The sequence below is a fragment of the Pocillopora damicornis genome, chromosome 10, assembly GCF_964200805.1.
Source record: "Pocillopora damicornis chromosome 10, jaPocDami1.2, whole genome shotgun sequence".
Taxonomy (NCBI): Eukaryota; Metazoa; Cnidaria; class Anthozoa; order Scleractinia; family Pocilloporidae; genus Pocillopora; species Pocillopora damicornis.
The window spans coordinates 16,661,113-16,680,914 of NC_142679.1; the positions used below are offsets into that span (position 1 = coordinate 16,661,113).

At 38.8% G+C, this 19,802-nt stretch overlaps 3 protein-coding genes and 1 pseudogene across 4 annotated transcripts; 2 read left to right on the plus strand and 2 right to left on the minus strand.

Moving 5' to 3' along the window:
* Window positions 1-775: 775 nt before the first annotated feature.
* On the plus strand, window positions 776-2,165 carry LOC113679336 (BTB/POZ domain-containing protein 6). Its single transcript, XM_027196291.2, has one exon. The coding sequence runs from the start codon at window positions 776-778 to the stop codon at window positions 1,754-1,756; it is 981 nt and encodes a 326-aa protein (XP_027052092.2). The 3' UTR covers window positions 1,757-2,165.
* Window positions 2,166-2,571: 406 nt separating this feature from the next.
* LOC149039131 (uncharacterized) lies at window positions 2,572-8,395 on the minus strand. Its single transcript, XM_089185941.1, has 2 exons — window positions 8,254-8,395; window positions 2,572-7,362 (listed from the first exon to the last, which is right to left on the minus strand). The coding sequence occupies exons 1-2, from the start codon at window positions 8,279-8,281 to the stop codon at window positions 5,906-5,908; spliced, it is 1,485 nt and encodes a 494-aa protein (XP_089042067.1). The 5' UTR covers window positions 8,282-8,395; the 3' UTR covers window positions 2,572-5,905.
* Window positions 2,675-4,482, plus strand: LOC113679335 (BTB/POZ domain-containing protein 6-B). Its single transcript, XM_027196290.2, has one exon. It carries the CDS (start codon window positions 2,675-2,677, stop codon window positions 4,031-4,033), a length of 1,359 nt encoding a protein of 452 aa, XP_027052091.2. The 3' UTR covers window positions 4,034-4,482.
* A 2,305-nt stretch (window positions 8,396-10,700) lies between the features above and the next one.
* On the minus strand, window positions 10,701-19,329 carry LOC149039132 (uncharacterized; annotated as a pseudogene). Its single transcript, XR_016180675.1, has 2 exons — window positions 19,209-19,329; window positions 10,701-13,112 (listed from the first exon to the last, which is right to left on the minus strand). The product of XR_016180675.1 is annotated as an uncharacterized LOC149039132 (transcript).
* Between the last annotated feature and the right edge of the window lie 473 nt (window positions 19,330-19,802).

The following is a 19,802-nucleotide window of genomic DNA, read 5'->3' on the forward strand; positions in this document are numbered from 1 at the left end:
TCACGCCTTGTCAACATAATACCTAAGAATATCTTAAACTGAAGACAAGTATTGTTGCGAAAGATTGTAAGGGAAAGCACCTTGCTTGACACGGTTTACTTTTTTGAGCTGTCCTCTCTCAACTGTCACAAAAGCAGAGCCGCAAGAATAATCTTTACAATAAAAAAAAATCATTATCAACACTTGCATCTGTAGGTTGTACGTTTCATGTTTTTTACTTTTTGAGAAAAATATCATCTTGAAGTCTGATGACCCTAACTTTCCTGATCAGGAAGCAGAAATAAATATGACATCATGATACTCAGTGTTCACCGGCTGTCTTGTGAATTTTGATTTTCGGTTTCCCTTGAATCGATATAAATAGATATATGCCTGTGTAAAACATTGTGTACTGTTCGAGTGTGTTCTCTGAACATTTTGAATGACATGATTCTCGAAAGAAATGCGGAATACGTCATGAATGTTGTCAATAAGATTAAACTGATTGCTCGACAGAGGCTATGCTTCAGATCGAATCAGTAAGATTTGGATAAAACGGAAGTTATAAAAAAAAGATACTCAAAAAAAAAAAAAAAGAAAAGCAGCGTTTTAGCTCCACGAGGAAAATTTTTAAGCCGTCCAAGATTTACGTCACACTCATCCTTCCGTGAAGTATTGGAGTCATTGTTTACCAAGGAGACGTCAGCGATATACCGGGACTTAATATATTCGTTTGTTGAAGCGTAGAAGATCAGTAAGAGCGTTTAAAGCTGAGCGCTAGTTAAAAGAAACGGCAATGTTGTGTACATCGGAGGCACAGAAAGATTGGCAAACTTCCAGACCAACTATCAAAGAGAGATGTGCGTTTGTCTTCAACAACGAGTTCTTGAGCGATGTGAATTTTAAAGCGAGATCGTCGATTTGCGGCGAGTGTAAGGTGATACCAGCTCACAAGTTCGTTCTTTCCATCAGCAGCCCTGTGTTTCAAGCCATGTTTCGCAGGAACATGGCTGAGTCTGTTTCAAACCTGATAGAACTACCGGACTGTGATTATGAGAGCTTGTTGGAGTTCTTTCGTTATCTCTATAGCGATGAGGCGTATCTTAGTGGAACTAACGTCCTTCAAGTGTTATATCTAGCAAACAAGTACATAGTGCCCTCTCTCGTCGATAAATGCACCGAATATTTGCAGAAAAGTATGAACGCAAACAATGTGTTGCGTATTCTTCCACACGCTCAGGCGTTCGACAAAAATGAACTTTTAGAGCGATGCTGGGAATTGATTGATAAGAATGCGGACAGTGTTGTGAAGTCAGAGGAATTTTTTAATCTTGAGAGGTGTCGAGTGGAGACTATTGTCAACAGAGAATCGTTAAACATAACAGAATTCGAATTATTCAAAGCTGTTGACCGCTGGGTGTCTAAAGAAAGCGAAAGACAAGGCCTTCTTGAAAGCCTCAGTAATTGTGAATCAAAGCGACGGATACTCGGGGACGGAATAGTGCAGGGGATACGGTTCCCACTGATGTCACAAAAAGAATTCATGTCTGCCGTACCCGACAGTAACATACTAACGATAAGTGAAGTCATAAACCTGATGAAATACTTCAGTGGTTTACCGACACCGCTTCTGCCGTTTATACAAACTCCAAGGAAAGGAACAATGAAGGACACGCCACAAATGCGCCGTCGATTGGGAACTTATATTCCTCCGGCAGCTTGGTGGGGACATTCATTTCAGAATCGCCAATTAGCGTGTGGTTCGCCTCTTAGTTAAAGGAAATGTGTAGCAATATTTGTAATCATTTTTAGTGTCGTTAAGAATCGGCTTTAATAACGGGCGCTGCTACGCTTTCGAGGAAAAAAGGACGCGCAGAAAATGGCCTGTAAGCGGGCGCACAGTGGAAGCGGTTGTCACGGGAACGGCTGTCATTTTTCGCGAGCTCGTTTAGTCTCCGTCCCTACAGACGGGGAGCCAGAGCAGGTTATAAGATTTGACTACGAATGTCAAACTCTATGATAATCATCAGATGAAGAAGACAAAAACGAAGAGGAAAGAGGGAAGTGGCTTAAAAGCAAGAATACTGATAACGAAGGCAAGGGTGGGAAGACATTTCCTATTTTATTTTAAAAATCATGCCGTCTATTATAAAGTGAGAAAAATAAAACGCAAACTGAAGTATTCATTAAGTGTACATCACCTGTCACTGTGTTTACATCCCTACGAAATCTAACAAACAACGAGTATGATCGTGTTAAAGATTAAGAAAGTCAACACCTGTGACGTCTTCGATAACTGAACTTAACTGAGAGTTATATACCTGGGTGTATACATTCCGGTTTTCGTTTGACATACAAGGTACCGGGTCATTGAGATATTTATAAAATATTTCAATGACAGTATAACTTTAGGCCGTCATTTAGCACTTTAGCTACTTAAATATAATGCAGTGATATTTAACTGAGGAGTCTAGTGTCACTGTGTGAACCTTGTCAATTTCTTTTTTTTATTATTATTATTTTGTATGCATATGATTAAGACCGTGACTACATCACGTGTCCTTCAAATTTAACCCCAGGCCTATCTCTGACAGGCGAAGCAGTACCCAAACCTTGTTTGTATAAATATTTGATTGATAAGGAATCTTCGGTAAAAACCCCTACTAACATCAGCAGCTTAGGAAAGATTGCAACTATGCCTTCTCTTGAAGATCTTTGGCACTCACACAGGCAAACAAAGAAGGAAAAAATTGCATTTCTCTTCAACAATAACGAAATGAGCGATGTGAGTTTTGTTGTTCAAGCCTCCACCGAAGAAAGTGAAACTAGAAAGGTCATCCCAGCTCACAAATTTGTGCTCGCAATCAGTAGTCGTGTGTTCCATTCTATGTTCTATGGTCCACTGCCGGAGACTAAAGACTCTATCGAACTGAGTGACTGCGAGTACGAGAGTTTGTTAGAATTATTTCGCTACTTCTACTGCGACCAAGCGAACTTGAGCGGAAGTAACGTACTTCAATTATGGTATTTGGCGAAGAAGTACATGACACCTGAACTCGCCTTGAGCTGCAAACAATTTGTGCAACATGCATTCCAAGTAAAGGTATCAAACGTTTTTTGCACTTTGTCGTGTGCTCGTATGTTTGAAGATACAGATTTGGAAAATCGATGTTGGAAAGTGATTGAGAAGCAGACAGAAAGAGCTGTGACATCAAACGAATTTGCTACAGTTGAGAGATCTGTTGTTAAATCTATTGTGAAGAAAGAAGTGTTGAATGTTAAAGAAGTAGAACTGTTTAAAGCTGTTGATCGCTGGGGCGTAAAAGAATGTGAGAGGCAAGGAATAACGCCTGGTGGAAAGGAAAGGAGAATTATTTTAGGGGAAGAAATCGTGAAAGCGATTCGGTTTCCTCTGATGTCGTACGAAGAGTTTAGATCTGTGACGATATCCAGGGAAATGGAAAACATTCTGAAACACGAGGAAATATCTCACATGTTGAGTTTTTATCTGGATGAACTGAAGACCCCGTTACAGTTTTCACCGGCTCAAAGAGTCGATTTCCATCTATGCCTTAGATTTGATAATTTCCATCCTCCGCGTGGAGATGAAAAGTGGAACTATGGAGATAAGATGGGAGAGCTTGCTTTCTCTGTCGATAAGACCATCTCACTGCTAGGCATTCAACTTTTCGGCAGCTTCGAGCGATACAATGTCACAATTGAAGTGAAGAGACATCATGGCGATTGGATAACATTTAAAAAACATTCAGGCACGCATTTATCCAGAAAGGTTGCTCTTACAAATGGTTATTATTACGGATTTGACGTGTTTTTCGATGATCCAATATTATTGGAGACGAATAGACCATATAAAATTGTGTGGCGCATCCGAGGTCCATCCTCATGGTACGGTGGAGGATACAAAGAGTTCATCGAATGTCACGGTGTGGTTTTTACCTTCATTAGACATGTGCCTTCTTTGAGAGGCACCGTGCATTATTTGAACGACTTAGCGTGTCCTGCTCTGTTATTCCGGGAAAACATCTCCGCTTGATCAGGGCCTGTACTTCCTACGCGTGCGTGATTACGAGCCGATTTAAGACTGTATCAAATTTTGCGATAAGTAATCGTATATTCGGTCTGTAGCTCTTGTACATTTTATATTAAATCCGAATGGTTACCGAAGAAGAATCTCTTTTGCAAAATCGCAAACTCTGAGATCTAGGAGTAGTAGATTTTCTGTAACGGAAAGGAAAGAAAAAATTCTCAGAATTAAGTGACGGTTTGACTCTTGATCTCATCATTATCGTCTGTTACTGGAATTTGTATTTGATTAATGAGTCATAAAGACGCTAACTTCGGGAAAAGAACTTCAAGTTGACAGCTTGTTCGTTTTCCTTTTCATCTAGATCTAACATGAGACAATGATTTTAATAACCAAGAAACCGCTAGCGTATCTAGTATTGCATATCAATAAACTTAATGCCACAGAATTCTCACAAAGGGATCGATCTTTGTAACTCGCCGGGGAAGGGGGTGGGGGTCGGAGGATTTTGGTCGTGTCTGAATCAAGCTACTCCAATCCCCCATAAGATTCTGTATTCCCCCCCCCCCCGCATGGTTTTAATGTGCAAATACCAACAGAATTTGAAGTATAAAAGTTTGACGTTGAGCAGAACAGTGAAGGGGAGAGGGGGAAGGGAGGGGGATGGCCTTAGATAAAGAAACACTCAATTCTCTAACCCCCCCCCTCCGCATCTTTATACTCTTCTATTGACGACTGATCCCTTATCCGTTCCTCCCTGTAAACTTTGCGAGTAGAAGCGATTCGGCAGTTGAAATTGCATGATGAGAATGGAAGACAAATCTCTCATCAAACCTTGATCCCTGGGTTGATCTTCTTCCTGTACTCTGGAGACGAGCGACCCCGGAACCGAGGTTAAAATCACTTAAGATGCTCAGTCATTGAGAAATGTTTTTAGGGTTCTGTTCTGGCGAAATATTCTCATTGATCACGACCAGGAGTCTTCAAAGGTTTCCAGTTGCGTGACAGTGTGACTGATCCTTTCTAGCATATAGGTTTCCTTGCTTTCGCGTAAGTTTTATACGGTTGATATAGCAACGAATTTTTTGTCACTATAGTGGGAATTGAGGCGAAAAGAAACCAGCTAAAATCGGCCAGTCTTCGAGATTGCAAAATTCGCTTTAATAGGATAGAAAAGAGCGAAACCGATCGAGATAAGGAAAATCACCAATGTACAAAAAGAACGACACCTTGAAACCAAAGAGCTTTTATACTCGCTTTAGAGACCTTGATTTCCTTTCAGTTTACTCTAACATGTTAGTGTTACAAAACGTAAAATCAAGATGCAAAACAGATAATTCCGTTTTTGGCCACAGACCTTTGTCACGCTTTCGCCATGTTGGATTAAAACCCGGCGAGCTTGCTAAGCCAGCCATGCATTATTTCTAAGATGGCGCAACACCATTTCCATTTGCTATGGTCAGTAAAATAATGCCCATTAACCGATTGAGATAATGTGACTTCAGATAATATAAAATGTAGTATTGTCACAGCAGTCGTGAATTCACTACCGTGCATTAAGAATGTTATTGCATGGCTGCGTTACTAAAACAAAGTCCTGTTTTCCGACTACGTAAATAAACTGGACAAAATGTGAGGCATTGTAGTTCTTAATTGCCCTATACAGCTTGGAGTTAATTTCGCGGGCCAAACGGATTAATAAACTTTGGCAATATGTGTAGGCGGTTCAGAGACACGTAAACTTCTTGTTATTGAAGGTGGAGATGTTACGGTGCTATATTAGATGCTTTTGTAATGGTTGTTTAGTCACCAGTAAAATATTTTCACGACTACTTAAGTCTCGGGGTAAAATTCTAATGTGCCGATTAGCTTCAAGTAATTTCAATTTTCGCCGTTTTTCGTTTGGCACTTTGTCGGCAAGTGTCCCCATTTGTGGCATTTAGTGCAATAACCCATTTTATTAGAGTGTGCATAGCGACATTTGGACGATCCATATTTGCAGTTACTCTTGAAGTAACATTCTTTGTCCTTATCAGGATTTCTAAAGAACTTCTTTTCATCTTCGCTGTGATAGTACTTGCAATTAAGCCCTCTCTTGCAGTTTGAACGGTCTTCGCATGGCGCAGAGTATTGTTGGTTTCGTCGCCTTCGCGTCTTTCTTTGAACAAGTTGGAAGTCATCTTCTTCGCCACTTCCACTAAGGTCATCTATGTCATTGTGAGATGGATCATCACTTCTCACACTTAGCTGGTCGTCTACATTCATTAGTGCTTCATATTTGTTTGCGATGCAAATTTCAGCACTTCGATCATACTCATTACGGTAGGAGGGATAATTGACAATTTTCCAAGGATATTCCTGTTGAAGTTTCTCGAAGATCTTGTCAAAATGGTGTTCAATGCCCTTTCCATCAACAGATTTCACTTTACCAAAGATCAGAATCACATCCACGTAATCTGTCGGATCCAAGTCGTCTGGTCCAATCATACAGAACTGAAATGGCCAGCCTAGCTTCTCACAGAGACCATTTTGCCATTTCTCATCAGGTGCAAAGTCGATACCTTTAATGATCGCAGACCGCGACTTTGGAATGTCTTTTTCTCTGAATTTGAAATTAGTAAACGTGACTTCTTCTAGGCTCGAATCCAGTGTATTTATTTGGACAAACCCAGGCTTCTCGTCTGCCAGTTTTTTGAGTGCGCTTGAAATACAACCTTCCCACATCCAAATTTCAGTGGACCATTTCATTTTTATGCTCTCGTTAATTGCTGGTATCATGTCAGCATCTCCACTCACAATTACTATCTTCCCCTTGGTGACACTCCTATCAGAGACTAACGCTGTAATATCCGCCACCATCTGATGATCCACTTGCTTTTCCCTATTTGTGATGGTGCTTCTCTCAGTGGTGATCACCTTCCACCCACGCTCCCTTATTTTCTGCCAGACAGAGTCTATTGGCGGAGGTTCCGATCCATACAAGGTTCCCCAAGCAACATTTCTCCCATTTGCAACGACGTCTGTTACTTTTCCAATGTCTAAACGGAGTCGAGGATCTTCAATACATTTTAGCTTTAACTTTAAGGCAGCACGCTTCTTTGCTTCGATCCACATGTTTGAATCATCGACATGAATAAAGACGTGTTCGTCTCCTTCATTTTGAGGCCTGACTGGTTGTAAACTCTCTGAGCAGCAACTGCATTCTGTACCATCGCAATCGTACATTTGGTCGGCAAAACAGTTAAAACAAGTCATGTGGTTTGATTTACACTGCCAGAACTTATGATATCTCGTGAGATATTTATCGCATTTGCAACAATTTCCCCTTCCAAGGAGATCTAGTAGAATGGGAAAGAAATGCAAATGCATCACTCAACATGAACATTACCGGGGTTTTCCCCTGTCATATTAACTCTGACATCGAACACGCGATCTCACATCTAGGATTAAATTTGGAAAATCAAGTGATCGGAAACGTTTGGGTGAAATATGCTGCATGTCCGGCCCAAAATTGACGACAACGTCAAAAGAGTCGGTTTGAAACAGAGGTAAAGGGGTACCAGTCTCCCAAGCTTATTCGCTAGGATGAGACGAGGTCAAAGAAGATTATAACTAATATTTTTCTATCGAAGTAAAAGTAATCGTAACTATTCCCAGATACAGTCTTAAAAAAATTCGTCTCTTTCTATGGTAAACCTACTTTGTTTTATATGTTATGAGAAAAAAGACTCGTGAGATTTATATGACTAAGTATGCGCACCGAAGAGTGCGAACAAAATGGCGGCAGATCCTTTGTGTAAATGATCGTCTTGCATGATCACAATAATTAGCTCTGTGTGTCAAATATTAAGGTCCATAAACTTTCTCTAGTATGAAACTTAAGTCATAGCGACGACACAGGGCAATACATTAAGAATTGAACCGTGAAGGAAACAGCCCTTTTCATTCTCATAATTAGCATCCATTTCAATGATATCGTTTATATTGCACTGATTTTACATACTTTTCCACATTAGCGGTTACAATTCAATCTCAGGTTTCTTTCTGACATGCATCACTTCGAAGTAGCATTTTTTGAGTAGTCCGGATAGAGAGCTAAAGAGGATTGGTTTTTGGACCGGCATGGCATTGCAATGATGGCATCACAAAGTTAGAGATACATTGAAGGAGAAGCGTCTCCCACTTTTATCTAATGTCGTAACAAATTTAAAGAGTATTCTAGAAATTACCATAACTCGTATAAGTTCCATCCTCCATAGCTTGATTCTAACCAAGGAATCCTCTAAATAACCAATATTATCCGTAAAGATACTAACGCAAATACGTTTATGGAACGTTTTCGCCTCAGACAATATCAAGGTTTCACCTGTTTGTCAAGTTTAACTAGTTTTGATAACATTTTCGATTTGCAATTGACGTCGACATATTTCTTAGAAAAACAGGAAATGATCCCAGAATAGAGCATGACGTGTTTTAAAAGTCAACATTGTTCATCATAATCACTGGTTACTGCATAAGCAACGATGCAGAAATTCTAACTCTTAGACATTAATAACATCTCTATAATTAGCAGAAGGAAGCGAATCGCTGCTAATCATTTATTACCAAATCACGCGAGTATATGTGTGAGTATATAAACGCGCCCAATTTCTCTCTAAAATATCAATACAAATTCAAGCAAATAAGTCATGAGAATAAAGTAAAAATATAAATTCGGTATGAATTGATATGTTTTTGCTCGGCAAATTTTCAAAAAAATCAAATCATAGTGAAATTTAACTGCAGCATATGATGACTGGTGTGACAAGTTCGACAAGTCACAACTTCCCATATCCGACACGATGGAACTTCTTGGCGTAACAGTTGAAGACAAATTAAATTTCGAAAAGCACATAGCTAAAATATTTACAAAATTCGGTTAATAGATTGCTGTAGTGTCGAACCTCGATTATCCGGACATCGATTAACCGGACTTTTCGATTATCCGGACTTTTTCTCTGGTCCCGTTTTTTTCATGAATATTAATGACCTTAGATGTTAAAAACTTTAGAAGGTAAAAAAATTCAGAAATTATGTTAAAAGTCAGGAAAATTGCGTTTAAAACAGCGCATTACACGCTCCGCTTTCGAAAGATCGAGCGCTCGGAGACAAAAAGAGACAAGAGGTATTCTAATGCGTTCAGCTGAATTTTGATTTGTTCAGTATTGTTTTGTTGCTAAGCTGAGCGTGGGTTATGTAAACACACGAAACGATCATAACTCAAAACGACAACATGTCTACGAAGCGAAAGCGATCTGTTGAAGCAAACTTTTAGAATTAAAATTGTGTTATCTTTATTTCTTTTGTTTACATTGTCTCATTAATATTCATCATTAATTACTGTTCTGAAACGTGGCACTTCCGTAATAAGAAGACAGCTGGCAAGCTAGAGGTGGTGAACAAACGAGCGCTTCGTTTTGTTTTCAGGGATAAGTCCTCGCCTTACGAAGAACTTTGCAAGCGTATTCGTCTCTCTAGTCTTCGTGGAAAACGATTAGCGAGATGTTGTCCACTGTTTTCAAGATATCAGCCAGCGATGCAGGACTTGCAAGCTTACGTGATCTTTCAACTTTCGGCTTAAGATCATGGAGATACGCCGTACTGGAATTGTAGGACGTTAGACCAGACTAGTCTCAGAAGATTCAAACAAACACTGCTTTTAAAAACAACTTAAAAACATTAAATCTCACATGACTCTGAGTGCGATGTGGGTCTATTCTTAATCAGTTTTTACCGTTTTTATAAATAAATTTTCATATTCTTTTTTTTTTTTTAACTTAGTTTGACAAAACATTGTTGAATTTTTATATTTTAATACTGATTAAATTTTAATGTTAACTTATCTTAAATTTATACACCTTCAAAAGGCTTCTTTTTTTTTCCATTTTTTCTATTTCTTTTTTTTTTTCATGGCGTACCTGTAAACTAGCCTATTAGCAGAGCGTATCGACCACGTTAAATGCATTGATTGATTGATTGATCGTGCGCTGCGATATATCTCCGAGTATGGCTTCCATTTTCATAGCAACGATTTCCTTTTAACACTTAAACCCCCAAGAGTGACGAAAACAGAATTTCTCTCGAGAATATCAGCACAAAATCAAGCGGACAAGTGATGAGAATACAATAAAAATATCAATTCGGGATTATCTGCTGATCCCATACCAAATTCTCCAAGCCAACGACATAAGAATTGTATGGCAAGTAGAAAGGAGAATCACTCATGAGATCTTGGGAGCAAAAGGGTTAACCACATATTAGTACTAAGGATATTTTATTTGTATCATTACCAACAGCTTTTTCTTGAGTAGTATTTAGATGCTGTTATGACACTCAATAAATACTTAAAATCCATGCTGATTTTGTATCACTTTCCCGCTACAATTTGTCGCTATTCGGGGTATCAAAATGAATTAATATTATTAATATTATGTATGTAGAATACCATATTTGGGTTCTGTTTTTTCCTTTAGATATGCTAAGTTTTAAAACACATATTAAGTGTACATCATCTGTCATTGTGTTAAGGAAATCTAGAAAACAAAGAGTATGATCATGTTAAGGATTGAGAGAGTCAACACCTGTGACATCTTTGATAACCAAACTTAACTGAGAGTTTTTGGAGATTTAGCCTAAGTGTATGCATTCTGGTGTTCGTTTGACATACAAGGTACCGGGTCATTGAGATGTTTATAAAATATTTCAATGACGTTATAACTTTAGGCCATCATTTAGCACTTTAGCTACTTATTTATAATGCACTGATATGTAACTGAGGAGTCTGGTGCCACTGTGTGAACCTTGTCAATTTTTTTTAAATTTTATTTTGTATGCATATGATTAAGATCGTGACTCAGGTAAATTTCATCGTAACACAACCAAAATCATCTGCCCTTCCCCCCGGCAATGAAAGTTACCGGTCCCTAAAACAAAAAAATAATAATGTGTTCTATCCCCATCTTAACCCTACGAGGAAATAAAAGTTTGAAATCTCACTCGCTAAGATGGTTTGGAGGTTGGCTTCGAGTAAAATTAAGAATTCGGAGAGAACGACCTCCTAACAGGATGCAACCCGTGATTTTTATCACAATTTGTAAATTATAATGAAAAGCCATCTATTAGCGATAAAATGTTGTTAAAACTTTGACACAGAAAAAAAAATACTTCCTACCCTCTTTTATCCACAAGGGTTTTAGTAGGGTTTGCACGTTCTTAATTCAATGTCAAGGAAAGACAATTTAATCCTGTCGTGTGTTTAAACTGATGGAAACTGTTAAAGAGAAAAAAAAAAGAAGACACATTGACAAAAAGTTTCCGATTTTCTACTGAGTACTTATAAAATTGCTATTTCCATAACTTTTGCATTATCCGCTGAATGCATGGCACTGTGTTCGTTATAGGTGAGTTCCAGTTGGTTTTGAACGTCTTTCAGCATGTTTTTAGTCGTTACCACACTTTTATGATTCAATTTTCTTCCAATTTATGCATGAAAAATAGACATGCAATCAGTTGACTCAAGTTTGTTACCGATGATAAATGCTTCTGTTGTATAATTCATGGGCGAGGCTGGTGTATTCCTTTTTTTGATTTGTTTTTTTGATATCGTTCTTGTTTTGTTATTGTCTAGAATTCTACTTAACAAATAGATTCCAAGTTACCGTGCGTCTGTTCTGTAATAGATCACAGATGACGTCAAAATGTGGTATATATATATATATATATATGTGTATGTAGAGTGTGGCAACTTGGAATCTATTTGTTTTATATAATAAAGAATTTAAAAAAGTTTTAATGATGACGTCATCTATACGTCTGTCCTCCAATAGATCATAAGTGAGAACCAATCAAAACGCGTGCATAACTGAGCTTACTATATGAAAATTCTTGGTTATTAAAACAACGAAAAGAAAATTTGATCAATGAACAAATGTATCGCAGAGTCAGTGTTAGGCCATTTGTGGTGTTGGGCAGTTTTTTTCTAAGTGCTCCCAACTGTGACAAGTGCAACAAAAACTGTCTTTATCCGAATGAGCGTAAAAACATTTGGAAGGTCCATATCTGCACGCACCCCTATAGGTACATTCCTTATTTTTACAGAAGTTTCCGAAGAACTTCTTTTCATCGTCGGTGTGGTGATATTGACACTTGAGGCCCTTTTTACATTTTGAGCGCCGTATATACAGTGTGGAATATTTCTGCGTTTTCTTCTGTTGTTTACTTCTGACAACCTGAAATTGCTCTTTTTCGTCGTCCTCATCTAGGTCTTCGATTGCTTCATAGCTGCTGAGGAGGTCGTCACCTGTAAGGCTTTCCTTACTCGTTTGCTCCTCTAAACTTTGTAATGGTTCAAATTTGTTCGAGAGGCTAATTTCCTCCTGTCGGTCAAAATGCCTTCGATATGCGGGATAATTTGAAATCTTTCCGGGGTATTTTCGATTTAGATCTCTAAAGATTTTTTCAAAATGATGTTTCTCGAAGTCTTTCTCGTCTCTTGCTTTCGCATTCGAAAAAATAAGGATTACGTCCTTAACGATGCAACCGGAAACCAGCGCTGTTATATCGGCGACCATCTGATGGTCAACCTGCTTTTCCTTCCCGGTAAAAGTGCTTCTTTGAGTGATAATCACTTTCCAACCACGCTCCCTGATTTTCTGCCACACGGAGTCTATTGGTGGAGGCTCTGATCCATACAGGATTCCCCAGGCAACTTTTCTGTTATTAGCAACAACATCCGTTACTTTTCCAATGTCCAAACGAAGCCTCGGATCCTCCACGCATTTCAAATTCAACTTGCTGGCGGCCAGCTTCTACGCTTCGATCCACATATTGGAATCATCCACGTAAATAAAAACGTGGTCATTGTCTTCACACGGAGGTTTAATTGGCTCTAGACTCTCTGAGCAAGATGAGCATCTCATTTTGTTCTCGTAGAACATCTTGTCGGCAAAACATTGGCAACAGGTCATGTGCTTTTCTTCACACAGCCAAATCTTGTGAAATCTTGTAAGATCTTTGTTGCATTTACAGCAACTCCCTATACTAAGGCAATCTAATGAAGAGAGAGACATTATTTTAATGAATTTTGCATACAATTTTGATATCAAACGTTACTTTCAATGAAGATACGATACTACCTTTTCTTCAAAACTCAGGCATGGTTAGGTTTTTGAAGAATACGTAATATTTTATATGATGACAATAACAATCAGGGGCATACACATACATGTGAAAGATGTAGAAATCGAACGGCAACACACTTAACGGGCGCTTTTCCCAAGCTGGCTATTTCATGCGTTGAATTTGTAATGGCCATTTGTGTTCGTTTTCACTAAAGGCCATTTCTTATTTATCTCTCGTTATAACTTAATCAACATACATTTCGCTTCATATCAAGCCTATGACTAGCCTGCAGAGCAGGCGTAATTTTGGCGAGCGAGTGCTCGGTATTTCCTTGATGAAAATTATGGCCGCCGTCTTTGATTTTAATGGCAGCGAGAGGCTGGGGAGAGAAAGAAATTTGTACCAAGAGGGCAGTCGACGATCAAATATAAGGAGAAGGGCAGGGGTGGGGAAGTGAAGATTATGCCTGCCCGAAGTCATTGTTATTTTGGAAAACTCCGTTCGCCCACGAATGGAGTTCCTGATTGGTGCGGTTAAGCTCCAGCTGTCAGTCATAGGCTAAATGTGTCATTTGAGCGTCATTCTGACATTTCGCTCTCACTGGAGAAAGAGAAAGATGACGAACCCTGATTGTGAAGTTATTGGTTTCGATTCTGCTATTTCGGAATTTGATATGTCCCGCGTCTTTAAGCTGGAACAAAAAGAAACAAGTTCTATACTAGTTTCTGGAAAAGATTTCCTAGCCGTGTTGCCAACTGGCTTTTGGAAAAGCCTAATATTTCAGGTGTTGGTTCGCATGAAAGAAATTATGACGGGAAACCTTCGAGCGTAGTTGTCGTTCGTCCGCTTCAAAACATTTTTTATTAATGATCAAATGGAATAGGCATCTTCGATCGGATTAACGTTAGCCTAAGGTCATGGATTATAATTTGGAGGACATAGAGTGCGGTAGATATCAACTCGTATTTTCATCAGCAGAGAACGTTTTGGTGAACCCATTTCTTTCGTCGATCGTAAACGATACTGCTTCCCAGTATCGTTTAAGATCAAATGGAAGAAAAATTGTCACATAGATTAACAGCAGCTGTACTCATGGATTTTCGTTAGGAAAATATAGAGTGCAGCAAATATCAGCTCATAGCTCCCGCGGAGGAGGTTTGTCGAAGCCATTTCTTTCCCGGCTGAGAAATAAAAGTGCCTCATTGTTTCACTCAACGGATCTACGTGCGTTTGTTTTGTAGGAAGACAGTGCTTCCGGTTTTTTATTTAACTTATTTTGATTGGTTACCTGCTCATTCCGGAAATGCAGCGACGTGCAACTAATCAGTGGGTGTTTTGTTTTTCAACAGCCTCTTCGGGCAGAGGCGTCTTCTCGTCCTTCTCCCGCCCCCTACCTCCACCGTTCACCGGCTCTAACTCCAAATCAAACATGGCCGGTCGGATAAACGAACACGAGCTTATAACGTTAGCTCGCACTGATAAGACGCCTGCACTGCAGCTGGCTAGCCTATGACAGTTTTATAAACAGCTCGTGTTACAGCTTTGCACTTGTGTTGCATACGAATACACTTGTTTTCAGCCAATCAGAAGCGCGAAATTTTTTCATGTAAATTAGACCTTAGGAGAAGCTTTGAGATTTCTGTCGAGGAAGCTAAGTAAGGCGATTTAAACAGTTTCAGTCAGTAAAAATCGCGCATTAGGCCATGGAAGATATCACAACAACGTCTGAGGGTGATTATCTTTAGTCTAATGTGACGTCAATGTTTCCCTATCATGTGACAAATTCAAGAGGGCAGCCTAGCCATGGAAAGATAGGTCGACATTAGGTTACATAGGTTGAAGTAGCATTTTCCGATCATCGTAATGACGTCATCTCCCGACCGCACTGTAAACTCTTCGGAAATAAACATGGCGGCGTAGCGCGAAACTAGTAGTTCGTGTTTCGGGCGATTGCAGGCTGTAAGATCAGACTAGCCCACGCATCTTTTTGGTTTACGGAGTTGCAGACCAATGGGTAGTTCACTGGACAAGCAGAAGGATGTTTCCGGACCTACTTACTTAAACGAACGACTCTATGCTACCTCACTCGATGTTACTTCTCAGTACCACAGGACAATTTATAAGTACATAACATAGGGTGAGGATTATTCGTAATGATGTCTGAAGCAATACGATAAAACCAAGCTATACTTTTTTTACGTTAAGAAAGGATGTTAGTAATGAAGTATTTGAAAATAATATATTAAAAGGTAGAAACTTTGAGCGACTTCACATTTATTTAATATGTGCTTGGGCTATGTATTTTAAAATCAACTACCATCCTTACTATCCCATCGAAAGAAGAATCTTCTTTGTCCGTGGAAATTTCCGTAACGTTCGGCTACGTCCAGTCTTTGGATTATGCCGAAAAGATGATTTCAAAATTTGAAACGAAGAACGCCGTAAAATTCTCCTGTTACAGGGCTGACAAGGACTTTGGAAATCATGGTATATACTACTGAAGTTAATTGTAGACTAAATTTAGGTGATTCCCTCGTTTTGCACTACGCAACCTTTTTTGCGTATAACATTAATTGCGACATCTAAGATGGCAGCCGTTCTTCCGCTAGCGTGAAAAGAACAGAGATGGGCCGCTTTTGCAGAGCGAAAGCTTTTTATTCGTAATAAGAATGCCGCAAATCGGCGGACAGCTTCCTCGTCTGGTCTCAAAAAACAAGAAAAACAAAAAAATGTGCGTCATCCGGAAGTCTGCTGTGGATTTCCACTTCGCGGCCGTCGAGTTGTAGAATTAAATGTCCTCGCTGAAGCTTTGGACGGGGGCTGTAAAGCCTGTGGGGCAGCTCTACGGCTCTCCAACTGTGGGCTAGGATCACTACTCTACATACATACATAACAAAACCATGTCCACCTTTCACGACAGTTTATGAGGAAACAAGCATGGTGACACCCGATTTTTTTTTAGGTATTTGCTAAGAACAGTCTAATAAAGAACATATTTGAAGAAGAAAAAAAGTTTGATGGTAGAATATGATTTTTTTGGAAAATAGTTCCGTACTCGGTGTATTTTGACTAAGGCAAGCACTTTAAGCTAACCACGGAACTGCCCGAAAAAGTGCAAAATCCCCACAACCAGGCAATCAGAAACAGGTAACATGAAGCAATACTGTTTATTTTAATAAAAGAAGCTTTAATTTCAAAATAAAATTTTGTGTCTTTCAAGTTACCAAGGCTAAATTCTGTGTGAAGGTAATTCGAATTTTTAACGCGCAACCAGTAAAAATACCCCATTTTAAGAGCCTGCAGACGCGTAAACAAGCACGGTGACCCCATTTTTTATTACATTTTTTTGATGTTTGTATCATGAATGTTAATTGTACCAAGTTTCAAAAAAAGTTTGATAGTAGAACAATTTCAAGGGAATTACCCTAACTATACTTAAACAGGAACATAGTTTTTTCATTCCATCTTCATTTAGGAATTTTATTTCTTAATTTCCAACATTTTCTGCTACTTTTGGTCATCCACTCAATAGGATAGCTTCAGCTGTTTGAACATACTCAACCCTTTAATTATCATTACTTCTCTTTTCATTTCTCATTTGGTTTTGTTACCAGCTGTATTTCTTTCTCTCTTTTTGTAAATAAGTATGCGTGCGTTCAAAATAAAACTAATCATCTCTCTCAACAATATATTGCCGCATGTAAGACTGTGAGTGACCTAGAGATCTTTCAATGTTATTGTTGCTGGCTTTCTATAGATTACAGGAAAGGGAACCACTGACTTTACTGGGAGGAGCCCAAAGAGGTCACTGGTAAGAAAATAGAGTTTACAGGAGTACCCTTTTATATTATTTATTTATTATTTATATTTTGACTGCCAACATGGGAAAGACAGAAATGCTGCCCTAAAAAGAAAACATCAGCGGCAACGTGACGAGGTTAGTAAATATATCAGTAACCCTGGGGTTATGATACCTCCAAATACAGTAAATTATTACATTTCATATTTTGATCCAAACTTCTAGGGGGTTATGCAAATCAAACTGTTTTGTCTGTTTTCTTTTCAGGATGGCGATTTACAGGCCCCATGGTTATTCCTGCCATATCAGAGTTCATCCAAATTGTCAACATTGGGGCACACTGGGTGTGCATAAGTACCCTTGGGTGTCAGGCTGGCATTGTTAGAATATTTGACAGCTTGTACAGTAAGCCGAGTTCAGTTGCAATAGACCACGCTTGTCGCATACTGCACCATCCTAAAAATACAGTCACTTTTCTTAATAAGAGGGTGCAAGATTTATTAAAGAGTGTTTACTTGATCCCTTGGTTTGCCACCACAGTCACAACAACAAATGGCATACATGATGTACTTGTCATCTAGCTTCTTCGCATCATTTTGTCCATAAGGCCTCATGCATAGGGTAAGTTGATTTTAAAAGTATCTCACACCAGAAGGTTTCAGTTCTTATTATATGACTGAGAAAATTACTTCATAATGATTGACTGATAGCAGGCAAATTTATCATTAATTTTTAATTTTCACTGCAGTGCTAATTGATGCGAGCACATTTGTAATTTTCTCAGTCATATAATAAATGAGTAATCATATCGGAAAACTCTAGCAATTAAGGATTTACACCTCTTGCAATATTTGAAAATTCTTTCAAATTGCACTCGCTTAAAGGCTCATGCAATTTTGAGAGAATTTTCAAATATCACCTGTTGTGTAAATCATTAATTGTACTCACAGTCATATGATTATCAACACAAAATCTATACCCCAGGGATACATGTACTCCAGAGACATAACAATCAGTCAGATGCAGGGTTGCCCAGTGGGCATACAATGAAGGTGAAGAGGCAACGATTTGATTGGTACATAACTCGCTCTGAATTTGTTGTTCTTAACCAATTCTTCAAGTAATTTTTTTTCAAGTAATTATTATTATTAAGATCCATGTAAGTTTATAAATTTGACTGAAGTTTTGACACAGAAAAATAACACTAATATTGAATAAAGTTCCATCACTTAAACAAAGAAGGCCAAAAAACAGAGTGTATAAGATAGACACTGAACTGCATAGCTTAGATTTCTCGAAATAATAATGATAATCCTCACCCTATGTTATATAATGTCCTGTGCAAAGTCCAAAGAACATCGGGTGAGGTAGATCGAGAATAGGCCAGCTCGTGAGTTCCTCCGGGAACATCCTTCTGCTTGTCCCGCGAACTGCTGAACTGCTTATTAGTCTGCAACTCCGTAAACCAAATAGATGCCTGGCCTAATCTGAGCTTACAGCCTGCAATCGCTCGCAACACGAACTACTGGTTTCACGCTTACGCCACTATGTTAATTTCCGAAGAGTTTACAATGCAGTCGGGAGTCACTACGATGATCGGAAAATGCTAATCATTCGGGTCTACTTCACTCCATGTTACCTAATGTCGACCTGTAAAATGGCGACTTCTCAAACTACCTTGCGATGCTCTCTCTTCGACGAAAAACGATAATTTTACAAATGGATGCCCTTGTCACAATAGCATCGAGATGGACTTTCATCAAAAGTATTTTTTTGGCTTTGTTTCTCCTGAATTCAGATTTTGAAGGAGAATGCTAGAAGCGTTAGCGAAGACGAAGGGCTAACGCTCGAAACGTCAGCTTTGAACCTTTTCAGTTCCTATGACATTTTCAGTTCTGGTGACGTTCGATTTCAACCACAAAATCTTCAGCGCGTTATTATCTAAACACTCGATCATGCCTGCTACTTGTCTATCTATGTCGAGTTTAAAGCGATCTCTCGAGGAAACTTAGTTGAAGTAGAGAGGTCAGTCAAATACGCAGGAGTTATAAGTGACAGACGCAACTCTTATGGTCGACGTCCTCTTTCATTCCATTTAGTGCCTTAGCAATTCGATATATATTAAACTCTACGTAGGACAATAATTTGGCATTCAGAGTACAGAAAATCCTCACATACACCCCAATATTAAACGCAAGCTACATACCAAAAGTATGAATTTCTTACCTTGATAACTCGTTGCCATTTTATATTGCTGGTGACAATAAAAATAGGTAATGCTAGCTATTCAGGTCTTACAAAATGCTGCTTGCGTGTCAGCGAAGAGTAGCTTCTCTTTCGATTATTCTTGAAGTCAAACCTATTTCTCAGAAAAAACAGGAAGTCAATGAGGGAGATCACGTGGAGTTTACGTAACTGACGCTCAAATATTAAAAAAATGTGAACTTTCTATTGTGATAGCTTGTTTGACCAAACTTAATTTGTTTCATAGGATGTACGTTATTGGTTTTTAACAATAGTATGACACCCCTCCTTTTTAGGGTCATCTAAGTTAAAAGCGTTCTAATTCAGTTTTAGAAAGAAACGGAGTTCAGTGGAGATTAGGAATTATAAGATAAATGAGAGGCGAAAGGTCTGGAAAACAAGCCAGTTGCACTGCAGGTACTACTCTGTAGGTGATGGTTTACCGATTGAGAACGCAGTCTTTAAAAAGGTCCACTTCATTCCAGTTTGAGCAATTGATTACCTGTAAAATTTGCCCAGAACCAGATCTATCTTGGTCCAGAAGGCAATGAAACTGCGTTTTCTTTTTTATTCCTC

What these genes read in the sequence shown, in the direction of transcription:
- LOC113679336 (XM_027196291.2), top strand. Translation starts at nt 776, where the DNA reads ATGTTGTGTACATCGGAGGCACAGAAAGATTGGCAAACTTCCAGACCA.
- LOC113679335 (XM_027196290.2), top strand. Translation starts at nt 2,675, where the DNA reads ATGCCTTCTCTTGAAGATCTTTGGCACTCACACAGGCAAACAAAGAAG.
- LOC149039131 (XM_089185941.1), bottom strand. Translation starts at nt 8,281, where the DNA reads ATGGAGGATGGAACTTATACGAGTTATG. An exon ending in TGGAACTTATACGAGTTATG is followed by an intron (nt 7,363 to 8,253) that starts GTAATTTCTAGA and finishes CCATTCTACTAG; the next exon opens with ATCTCCTTGGAAGGGGAAAT.